Below are 11,345 nucleotides of genomic sequence, written 5' to 3' on the forward strand. Positions count from 1 at the left end.
TGGTGCTGCATAGCTTAATAAATAGCAGCAGCACATCGTTTTCATAGCAAAATGGTTTTAGTCTCTAAATCTTGATCTCTACAAGCTGTAAATATAGTGTAGCAGTAACAATTTCAGTAGAATCTTAGGCAATAAAACCCAACAATAACCACAGTCCTCAAAGTAAGACACTGCAAGTCATAGCAGAGATGTTTCACATCACCACCAATGCTGCCTGTAAATAAAACATCCTTACTGAATTTTTAGAGACAGCCACAGCAAGCTCTGTACACATAGACTGAGATTAGCTTTTAGTGCAAGTGGTCACTAATAAATACAAGAGTAAAAAAAAAAGGAAAGGTATGTCTTTTATGCATCACTGAAACCAAGCTACAGCTTAAACTTGGTATCTCACAGGACTTGTTAAGATTGTATATTCTCCAAGCAAAGTGTAGTGTTGGGCTTAAGTCTCAGAGCAAGAATATCACATTCATCAGAAAGTGGCAGCACTGGGGAAAAAAACTTGACCTTTGTCTTACAACAGCTTCCTCATCCTTTTCCAAAAATGGTTTGCTCAAACAATTTCTGGAGGGCCACAGCAGGTTACAGGACAGGATCTGTCATACTACAGTACTGCTGAGATGGAGTTAACGTGGAAGACACAGCAAAATTCATGAGCACTCAAAGAAGGGTTTTGCATAATCAGCTTTTCCTCATTTGCTTTGGTATTTTGGAACACCTCCTTACTTACAGCAGTTTGCTCTGCTTTTGATGTGCTTCCTCTTAAGTGAGGTCTTACTTCTACCTCAGACATCTGAAAAATGACTCTGCACCACGCCATTTCTTTTACAGCCACCAACATCTGATCTGATCTGCCTGTCACTGATACGCGTTGAATCTGGAGGGTTTCCTGCAGTCCTACAGCCTGCCACATTGAAGACAAATCACAGGTACAAGTCCACACTTGTTTACCAACTGAGCTAATCAGCAGCAAGAAGTCTCAGGCAAGTGCCATATTTATAAACAAAGCAGATGGTGAGGTCCATAACCATTCTGGCAAAGGTTACCATGAACTGTGCATAAACAAGCTGCGTATGCTCTTAACCTTGCAAGTATTTTTCACCAGGACAGTTGCCAACACGTTTTTGCCATTGATGCTCAGATTGCTGCTTTTGGGGTTACTTTTTCCTCTCACAGTTGGCTTTTTGAGTTTCTTCCTGCAACTTTTATAGATTCCAAAACAGTCTGAAAGAAGATTCTGGCATACAAGTCCAAACTTTGACAACTGTGGAGTACAAAACTTTCTCTTTGATATACCATTTACATCACCCTCCCCACAAAACACCTGCATCCACTATTCCATTGAACTGTTCTCCACAGACAGAACTGAGATATATCAATAGTAAAAACCCCCCCACCCTTTTCTAAGCATAAGCATTTCTATAAAGCCCCCACTAGGCATCCCTTTTATATTCACAGTTTAACCATTAAGGAAAAAAAGTAATTCTGCTGTACTAATTCACAACTGGTATCAGAAACGTTTGGTCCACTTATACAGAAAATATCTTTAGGGTATAGCACAGAATTCATTGACAGGCTGGAGAGGTGGGCACAAGCCAACCTCATGAGGTTCAATAAGAGCAAGTGCAGGGTCCTGCATCTGGGTCGAGGCAATCCCAGGCACAAACACAGGCTGGGCAGTAACTGGCTGGAAAGCAGCCCTGAGGAGAGAGACTTGGGGGTGTTGGTGGACAAGAAGCTCAACATGCTTCTCAGTGTGCACTTGCAGCCCACAAAGCCAATCAGATCCTGGGCTGCATCAGGAGAAGTGTGGCCAGCAGGTCGAGGGAGGTGATCCTCCCCCTCTACTCAGCCCTGGTGAGACCCCACCTGGAGTACTGCGTCCAGTTCTGGAGCCCCTATTACAAGAGGGATGTGGAGGTGCTGGAACATGTCCAGAGAAGGGCCACAAGGATGATCAGAGGGCTGGAGCACCTCTCCTATGAGGACAGACTGAAGGAGTTGGGGCTGTTCAGTCTGCAGAAGAGAAGGCTCCCAGGTGACCTAATTGTGGCCTTCCAGTATCTGAAGGGGGCCTACAGGAAGGCTGGGGAAGGACTTCTCAGGATCTCAGGTAGTGATAGGACTAGGGGGAATGGAATGAAGCTGGAGGTGGGGAGATTCAGGCTGGATGTGAGGAGGAGGTTCTTCACCATGAGAGTGGTGAAGCCCTGGAATGGGTTGTCCAGGGAGGTGGTCGAGGCCCTGTCCCTGGAGGTGTTTAAGCCCAGGCTGGATGAGGCTCTGGCCAGGCTGCTCTAGTGTGGGGTGTCCCTGCCCATGGCAGGGGGGTTGGAACTAGATGATCCTTGTGGTCCCTTCCAACCCTGAATGATACTATGATAACCTTTACTAGTCACCTCTGTCAAAACAAATTCAACACACTCTTGTCCTTAAAGTTATTCTACTTAACCACCAGGTTTTTTTTAGTGTATGTTAACCTGGGCAGGTGGCAGGACCAGTTCCTGAGCAGGACTTTACAACATGATGCTCAGGATGCCATTACTCATTTGCGATAAGCAGCGTGTACAAAATTGAATAGAATGAAGAGCAAGAAGTTGTTGCCTACAGTGCACTCAAAGTTCATTTTAGTTTTCCACATTAAAAAAAAAAAAAAAAGAAAAAGAAAAAGAAAAATTCCAGGAAGTTAGCTTTATGTATTCAGTGGCTGATTTTCTGTGGCACGCTGAGTGCTGCCTGGATTCTCAGGGCGTCCCTCAACGTTTTGTTTCTGCCTGTGACAACACTCAACAACAATTTCAGCTATAAACGCAGTACTTGCAAGAAATCCAAACACCTGTGAAAGCAAAAAGAATGCATGATTTTTACAATGTACAAACATTAACAGTATTCTAACGTTGTTTGGAGAGGATTGCTAGGCTATTTACACACATTAATAACGCTTTTGCATTAAGATTACAGTCCTCCTTAAATCGGTAGTTCTATTTGCCCAGGTGGCCAAGAAGGCCAATGGCATCCCGGCCTGTATCAAGAATAGTATGGCCAGCAGGAGCAGGGAAGTCATTGTGCCCCTGTACTCAGCAGTGGTTAGGCCACACACCTTGAGTACTGTGTCCAGTTCTGGGCCCCTCAGTTTAAGAAGGACATTGAGACACATGAACATGTCCAGAGAAGGGCAACAAAGCTGGTGAGGGGTTTGGAGCACAGCCCTATGTGGAGTGGCTGAGGGAGCTGGGGTTGCTGATCCTGGAGAAGAGAAGGCTCAGGGAAGACCTTATTGCTCTCTACAACTACCTTAAGGGTGGTTCTAGCCAGGTGAGGATTGGTCTCTTCTTCCAGGCAAGCAGCAACAGAACAAGAGGATACAGTCTCAAGCTGTGCAGGGGGAAGTTTAGGCCTGATCTTAGAAAGAATTTCTTCACAGAAAGAGTGATTTGCCATTGGAATGGGCTGCCTAGGGAAAATGGTGGGGTCAATGCCCTTGGAGGTGTTTAAGAAAAGACTGGATTAGGCACTTAGTGCCAAGGTCTAGTTGATTAGATAGGGTTGGGTGAGCAGTTGGACTTGATGCTGTCGAGGGTCTCTTCCAACCTGGTTGATTCTGTAACATTCATTTATATTAGAAACAGATCAGAAATCCTAATTCTAGTACATTGTATGCAGAAGTTTTTACAGTTCTCATTCTCCTACTCAAGTGGGAGCCTTGTAATATGTGCAAAATAGCCCTTAATAGTAAAAGTGTAATAATTTCATTGCAAAAAACATTAGTTAAGGTATGGCACTGGTGGCATAGCAAAGCATTTATCCAGAACATAGCTGCTGATTATAGGCAGTAAGTAAAGAAGAACAATACATGGAAGGTGAAGTAAGGCAAGACCTGCAGAGCCTAAGTCCTTACTGGGTCAATAAGTAGGGACAAAATGACATTTTGTTAATGGCAAGATAGCACTGAGGAGAAGGTTCCTTCCGGCAGCTTCTTTAAAGCAAAGACAGACAGACGTGTTATTCTAACTTCTACCTAAATTTTACACAGCTGGTTTGCCCCAAAGATAACTTGACACTAGTGTGTCAAAAATCACAATAGTTTTTGGTTTTGACAGCTCCACAAAAAAAACTGAAAGAATTTATACTCAAACCACTAGGCAGAAGATACATAAAAGTGTGTCTCTCTACTAGCTCATACTGCCTCTGGAATTATTTTGCTTTCTTTTTTACCTCTTTTCTTCCCATTTGAGATCAAACAAAATTTGATCTTTTAAACTCACATATTCAGAATGCCAAATAAAAAAAGCAATTATGACATCCACAGCATCCCTCAGCCTCTTCGGTGCCTTGTCCTGAGTCTCTTCAGTTTTTTCCAGGAGATGTATGCCCTGTTGCATTTCTATTTCTGGCACACAGGAAACTGCAGCCTTTGAAAGTCTGCATTCTCCACATATGCTTCATGATGCCTGGTAAAAAATGTGGTTTCCTCCTGACTTTGTGAGGGGCTGGCATTATGAAAGGCCAATTGAGGAAAAAAGTTGGCATTTTGGAGATGGGGTACCAGAGAACTGAGGCAGCTGTGAGGGGTGGCAACATCGAAACAGTAACAGATGAGAGGGAAATACAGAGCCAAAGCAGTGAAGTCTGAGCAACTCAGAAGCAAGCCACAAATGCTGTGGAGCTGTAAGTGCCTGCAGAGCTCTCCAGCTTTCCTGAAGAAAGCTTGCTCTTTGGATTATCTACAGTACATTTCTGGAAGGTCTGAAATAGCAAATTCCTTCTCGACACTGCAATGCATGGAGTTCTGTTCTCTTCTCAGTTTCTCCCCTGCAGACTGAGTGAAGTTTAGAGGGCAGAGAAATGAACATGCTAGATAAATACAAAGTAAATCATTCAATTTTAAGACTTACATATGCAGCTTTTTCCACAGCAGACCCAGAGCTGGTCACAGCAAACGCTATTGATGCTGACAGAAAACAGAGACCTATGACTGGCATGGACCAAAAATTCTGCAAACAAAAAACAATGATTGTGATAGAACTGTAGATATACTGCCCAAAAAAGAACAATCATAACAGCAACCAAGTCAAGCTGGCAGTGAATCCATGTTTAAACTTTGATGCTAATGGAAGCTTCAGAAAAAAAATGTATTTTACAGCTATATTCCAAACAATATTCAACCTGATCAGCTATTTAAAGGAGTTTGCATTACATACTCCCCTGGTTTCGTCTTCTTGGAGTATTTAATTAATTTAATCGAATTTTTACTAATCAAATCCAAGCTCAGGTCAACCATTAACCCCATTTAGGAAATCAGAAACCTGTAAGTAAATGTGCTCATTCAAACATCTTATTACACTCTCTTATCTTTCTCTTCATGCAAAAATATTTACTGTTTGCTCTGAAGACAAACAGGATGGGATATTCATAAACCAGCATAATTGTTTTTACTGGCTTTTCAGAGCAACTTTGTGCCCCTCACAGATCTTCTGAAATACAAAAAGCATAAACAAGTATGATTATTACCAAAAAGGAGATAGGCTACACCCAGTAGGAAAACAGATAGGGTAAACAGGCAAGTTACAAGCATTCTGCTGACAGTGAACTGCGTCCTGGATACGTACATATATGTGCAGCTTACGCAGTAGCATTAGCCTGCATGAAAGATTCACACAAGCCCTAAAATCCTGCAAGTAACCAATATAACAATTGTGGAAAAGCCAATATAAAAGGGATTCTCAGAGCTGACTCTTAACTATAAGCTACTTTATCTACCTTTTAAATAGACAAGAAAAAGAGATCCATTCTGTATACCCTTTCAACTCTACAGTAGTCCTTAATCAGAAGACATTGTTTTTAGGAAGTATTCCTTACCACTCTCTGTACTTTATCTTCCCCAAGTGTTCCATATACATCAGTGCAATACACACAGAGGATCAGGAGGCTCAAAAGAAAGGCACTGCAGCTTACAAATTCAAAGAAGTAAAGTCCACCACACTGGATACAATCCTCCACAATTTCTTCACAAATAACAGCCAGAAGAGACAGAATCTGCAAACACATAATATGCTTGAATTGGATCAAGTCTCTAATACCTTCCATGAAAATCACTACAGACAACTGTAAGTCTGCAAAGAAGCCAGTAACATTCTGCACTATTCTTACACAAATAGTTTTACAGTGACAAGTAACACTTGCTGTTCAAGTTAGTCACTAAATAACACTCACTGCCAAATATGAGCTTCTTGATTAGACAGTCAGGATTCCCAGTTTGTGGGTTTGTGCAATAGTCAGTGGGATGTAAACGAGGCAGCAGCATGGAGAGCACACATCCCACTCAAAATTATCAAAAATGCTATCGCTTACTATTTACAACTGCACTTAATTTTAAATGCACATGGGTTCAGGGCAGAGGGGGAAATTGGACAGCACTGACACAGTCAGTTACCTCCCTGAAAGTTTACAGCTGACATTACCTCCCTTCATAAAACCGCAGACAAAGTAATAGCTAACATGCTTGTTACCCAGTAACACAGACACTCAGCTCTACTTGTAGGAGCCACAACTTTAAACTATGTGCAATTTATGTCAGACAGTGTTTGATCCATGCAAAAGCTTATGCTCACCTTCCTGCCACAGTAGGTGCTGAGGAAAGGTTGAGTTAATTCCTGCATGGTCTCCATATATCTGCTGCTGCACTTTCTACTATTTTATTGTAGAAGAACATTGCTTTATTTTAAATGCTCTGTCATTCTGACCACTTCTTTATGGGTTCTTCCATCCCATAAAGCTCACATAGATCCTTTTAGTAAAGAGTTCACCAAATTAGGACAAAACCATTAGCAGGAATCAGATGCTGCCATAACATTGAGACTGATAAGGACACTGGTCACATTTTGCATAAGACTGCTTGGGCAATAATGAGGTTGACAGTTCCTTCAAATAAAACTTTTAAATAAAATTCTAAGATTCACAACTGTGCTTGGAAAATAAACCACCACCCTTTTGTTTGCTGACAAAAAAAAAAATAAGAACAACAATTTATCACCTGTAAATTCCCCTTGCTAATTAAGGCCTCAGAAGGGCACTTCAAAGCATCATGTTTTAAGAACACTGGAATCACATAAACAGGATCTCAGGAAGTGAAAGAACCTGAGGTGGAAAAAGGGCAATATCACTACCAGGTCTCCACAAACTTTCCTTCTCTCTTGCAGCAGCTGACAAGGCAAACTTCTCAGCAGCCCTCTTACCTTCACTGTAATGAAGGCAGCTGATTCTGAGTGCTAGACCCTCTTTAGCAGTCCAGACAAGTGATTATTGGTGCATAACTACAGTGACAACCACTACTGTAACACAAGGCTAATATATGTTAACAACAACCATTGGCTTTTCTATAAAGCAACACTTTCCCCAAACAGGAACTGAATTTTACTGAACATACTGAGGATTTCACCTTCAGTAATTTGTGGGGCTTGTTTAAGGTATTTTTACTATCAACTCCAAGATCTAGGCATTTTGGGTAAAGGCACCTCCTCCCCCCCCCCAAAAAAAAAAGGTGGTGGGAGGAAATGGAAATGTTGGAAATCAGGACAGTGAATTACTATAATTCAATTTCCTTTTATTTTCATTTTTGCTGTCATTGAAGGACAGGTATGAGCCATAAACAGCTAGTTCTACAGGATTGTGTTAAGCAGCTATCTATCCTGTTTAGGATAATCATCATTTTCCATTTTCCCACCTAGCAAGCTTTTAAAATGATGCCTCTGTTCAGGTAAACAGCTTAAAACTCTGGTACACCAGTAAATATGCAAATGTAATAGTTTGGTTTAGTCAGTGAACCTAATTATACAAATTATCTGCTTGTCTGAGAGCAATAGTCATCAGCTCTTACTTTATTAATCTCCAGTAGACAAAGTAAAAGTTTATGTTCTATTTATAGCATCCTTGGGTGTAATTTTTTTAAACACTCCTAGAAAACATTATTTTTAGCAATGTTACCATTCCAGCACTCAAGAATCTTACATTTTGGTGTGAGGGTTTTGATTGTGTGCCAGGACCAAGTTTAAAACCCAGATGTCCTCTTCTTTGCAATGGTGAAGTAATGATAGAAGGTTGGAAATCACCTACAATTCCTGTCAGCATGATGCATCTGACTAAAAAGCCACTTTGCTGGCTGGAGAATGTACCGTGACACACAAAGCCAGCTGTCCTTTCCCACTGTCAGTTTCACTACCTCCCTGACAGTACTTAGCATGATGCTCCTCACATTTTTAGCAGTAGGATAGGCATGTTTTGGAAGAGTCCATCATCAACCACAGAAGAAGCATGAGTCTGAATCACGTACCCAACTGCTGAATGCTTCCAGGAATAATGCTACATGCAGTAAAAATGCAAGCAGAATAAATGCCTTTTGTTCCCTGGTGGGCACAGCATGAAGTGATGCATTGCAATGCCTCATACAGAAGGCCACCATCAACACTGCATATTTCTGGTGCATTTTTCTACCATGAATCATGGGAGAAAAGAGCATCCCTATTTTAGCAAAGTCAGTATAGCTTGATGAACTTACAAATGAGCTGCAGGGGTGAGAGGGATGTCCAGATCTGATGACCCAGCAAGTCCTTCTCAGTTCTACTGCCCTACCCTGAGGTTCAACCAAAGGCTTCTACCTCCTATTTGCATCTGAAGTGGCCCTTGGAAGAAAATACTGAGGTTCTTGTGAAGTTTCCCTCTGATTTTAAACTATGACAGCAGGCTGCTGAACCACAGCAGCTGCAGCACCAAACCTTAGCCACGCAAGTCACGCAGCTATCAGATGCCAGCACCTGCTTGGACAGCTAGAATGTGAAAAAGGAACAAGGGTGTTACTGCCCCACCATAAAATAATCTGAACTGTAGGGACGAAGGTATTGTAAGACAATGCCTGCTTTCCAGCCGAGTAACAAGTCTGCACAGCTTTAGTGACCAGGAGCAAAGGTGGGCGCTGCCCCTACTACGTCTGAAGCCAGGCGTTCTGCCGGAGCGAGACCCGTTCTGAGGGACAGCGGTAACCCGACGGGAAGCCTGCACCCAGACACCTGCCCAAACCTGCCCCTCGCCACTGAAGAGTTTAACTGGCTGAGTTTGCCCTAAAGCCGGAGACCTTCAGAACACGCACATTTCTACGCCAGAGGTCATCAGAACAGACACATTTCTACACCAAAGCCGCCCCTTCGCCAAGCGGGGACACCTGTGGAGCTCAGCGGTGACACGGGCGGGCGCAGGCCCAGCCGGGGTTGCGGCGCGCTGCTCAGCCCTACCCCTACCCCGCCACCGCCCCTGCCCACCGGGGTGAGGCTCTCGGCCTCCCCAGCGCTCGCTCCGCGCCAGGCCCGGCACGTCCGCGGCCGCTACCTGTGGAGGCGGGCAGGCCGGTTGTCAGTCTGGCAGGAAGTCAGTCTATCGGTCGGTCAGCAAGCCTGGGCCGGCGGGTGGACACGTTCCGTCCGGGCCCCCCTCTCCGCCGGGCAGAGGAGAGAGCAGACGAGGACAGGACAGGACTCACCGCTTGGAGCGCTTTGGTGGGCAGCCGCCAGCCGCGCAGGTGCCGCAGGGTGCAGCCGAAGGGGCGGCGGGACGGCTTGGCCTGCGGCTCGGTGGTCTGGTTGTAGACGGCGTGGTTCTCCATGGCGGCGCCGGCTGTCAGCAGTCGCAAAGTGAAAGCAAAAGGGCGGCAGGAAGGGGAAGACAGCTGCGTAGCACGGCAGTGCAGAGGAGAGGAGGGCAGGGCAGGGCAAGGCAAGGCAAGACAAGGCGAGGCGTCAGCCTGCTCAGGTCCCAGCGGCACAAAGGCGCTGCCTGCAGTGGGCGCCATCGCTCCCCCGGCGGCCTGGCAGGGGCGGGGGCCGTGGGCCGTGGCCAGCGGCAGGCTTGCAGCACTCGCCGCAGGCCTGTGTCTGTTCTCAAGTTTGTGAGGGGGTGCTTTATTAAGAAGAATTTATGAGATTACTGACTTGTCACGGGAGATTATGATGCTGGAAGGATTTTTTTAAGACAAAGCTTTCCCTGCCTTACATTCCCTGTTGTTAATGGGAGAAAACACTCGTATCCCAGAGTCGCTGCTAATATGCTTCCATACCTTTGCCCAGAGCAACTCTAAAAGAAACTACAGCTGCCCACGGAGGTTGTGGCGTCTCCCTCTTTGGAGATACCTGAAACTCGCCTGGATGTGTTCCTGTGCCATCTGGTGTAGGTGATCCTGCTCTGGCAGGGAGGGGCAGGCTGGATGATCTTTCAAGGCCCCTTCCAGCCCTGAAATTCTGTGATTCTGTGCTTTTGGGTACCTAGGTAAGAGAATGCTCATTGTAGGTAAGCAAAAGCGTGTTACATTCATTTTTATATTACTAATGCATCATTCACAGAACTACTGTGGAACTTCATAGTCAAGTTCAGACATCACTTATTTACATTTAGTCAAATACCCTCATCTGATAAAAAAGATGGCAATGTGCTTGGCTTAACCTTAGCTTTATATGTGCTTAGGAAGTAGAGGCAGGTGGTTCAGACACCACCTCTTTCAGAGCCACACAGGTGGAAGTGCGTGCTACACAGACCCATGGGGTAGGTGCTCTTTGTAACTCTGCTACGTGCCACCAGGAGCTGGACAGATGGAGCAGTATGGCCAGATAAAAGCAGTGCATGCTGAATGTGCACCAGCAGGCTGCGTGCATGACTGCTCCTGGTAAGACAAGTCTGTACTATAAACAATATTCATCTGCAGGAATTGGCTTGAGTACCAAATGAGTAGGGCAAGTCCCGTAATTCCCAAGGCATGGGAGTTTCTGCTCAAATCGGTAAGGTATCACCATGGGTGTGCCCTGACTTCTGCCTGGGGTTGGGATGAGCCTAACTAGCTATGCTGGCAGCATCCCAGACTCCAGGACTGAGCAGGTAGGTGTAGTCCATAACATTTACTGTTACCACTTACAAGTCCCAGTGCCTTCCTTACCATTACAAGAGGCTGGCATCTCTTCTGAAGGAAATTCCCTTTTTTTAACTTTTGCATAATATCTCAAAACTGGCTGAACAACTCCAAAGCTAAAAGCTGTGTGACTCTGCTATGCTGCGGTCTGAGGGAGACAGGACTCAATGGAGATAGAAGCAGCTGTCAGTTCTTTCAAGATATTGGGTAAAATCTAAGGCTGTTTTGTAGTTGTTCCCCTTTTGAACCTTTACCAAAATCTTAATGCAACATTGCTAGATTCTGAACACATATGTTGGTACTGGAGACAACTGTCTTGAGGAGAGACTGCTTTTCAAGGAGTCACAGAAACACAAGGTAAGCCTATGAAAGATAAAATATAAGGCAACTTCTTTCCCAG

The 11,345-nt window shown here is 44.5% G+C and overlaps 1 protein-coding gene across 1 annotated transcript; it reads right to left on the bottom strand.

Moving 5' to 3' along the window:
* Positions 1-2,091: 2,091 nt before the first annotated feature.
* On the bottom strand, positions 2,092-9,916 carry CMTM6 (CKLF like MARVEL transmembrane domain containing 6). Its single transcript, XM_068152917.1, has 4 exons — positions 9,530-9,916; positions 5,860-6,036; positions 4,896-4,994; positions 2,092-2,836 (listed from the first exon to the last, which is right to left on the bottom strand). The coding sequence occupies exons 1-4, from the start codon at positions 9,836-9,838 to the stop codon at positions 2,693-2,695; spliced, it is 729 nt and encodes a 242-aa protein (XP_068009018.1). The 5' UTR covers positions 9,839-9,916; the 3' UTR covers positions 2,092-2,692.
* Between the last annotated feature and the right edge of the window lie 1,429 nt (positions 9,917-11,345).

This window comes from Melanerpes formicivorus, unplaced genomic scaffold (genome assembly GCF_026170545.1).
Source record: "Melanerpes formicivorus ecotype bairdi unplaced genomic scaffold, bMelFor1.0.p_v2 SCAF_24, whole genome shotgun sequence".
Lineage (NCBI taxonomy): Eukaryota > Metazoa > Chordata > Aves > Piciformes > Picidae > Melanerpes > Melanerpes formicivorus.

Excerpts from the sequence above, each read along its gene's own strand:
- CMTM6 (XM_068152917.1), bottom strand. The coding sequence starts at position 9,838 with ATGGCGCCCACTGCAGGCAGCGCCTTTGTGCCGCTGGGACCTGAGCAG. Across the intron at positions 6,037-9,529 it reads CCACCAAAGCGCTCCAAGCG|ATTCTGTCTCTTCTGGCTGT; the intron begins GTGAGTCCTGTC and ends ATGTGTTTGCAG. Across the intron at positions 4,995-5,859 it reads AAGATAAAGTACAGAGAGTG|AATTTTTGGTCCATGCCAGT; the intron begins GTAAGGAATACT and ends TTTTGTTTGCAG.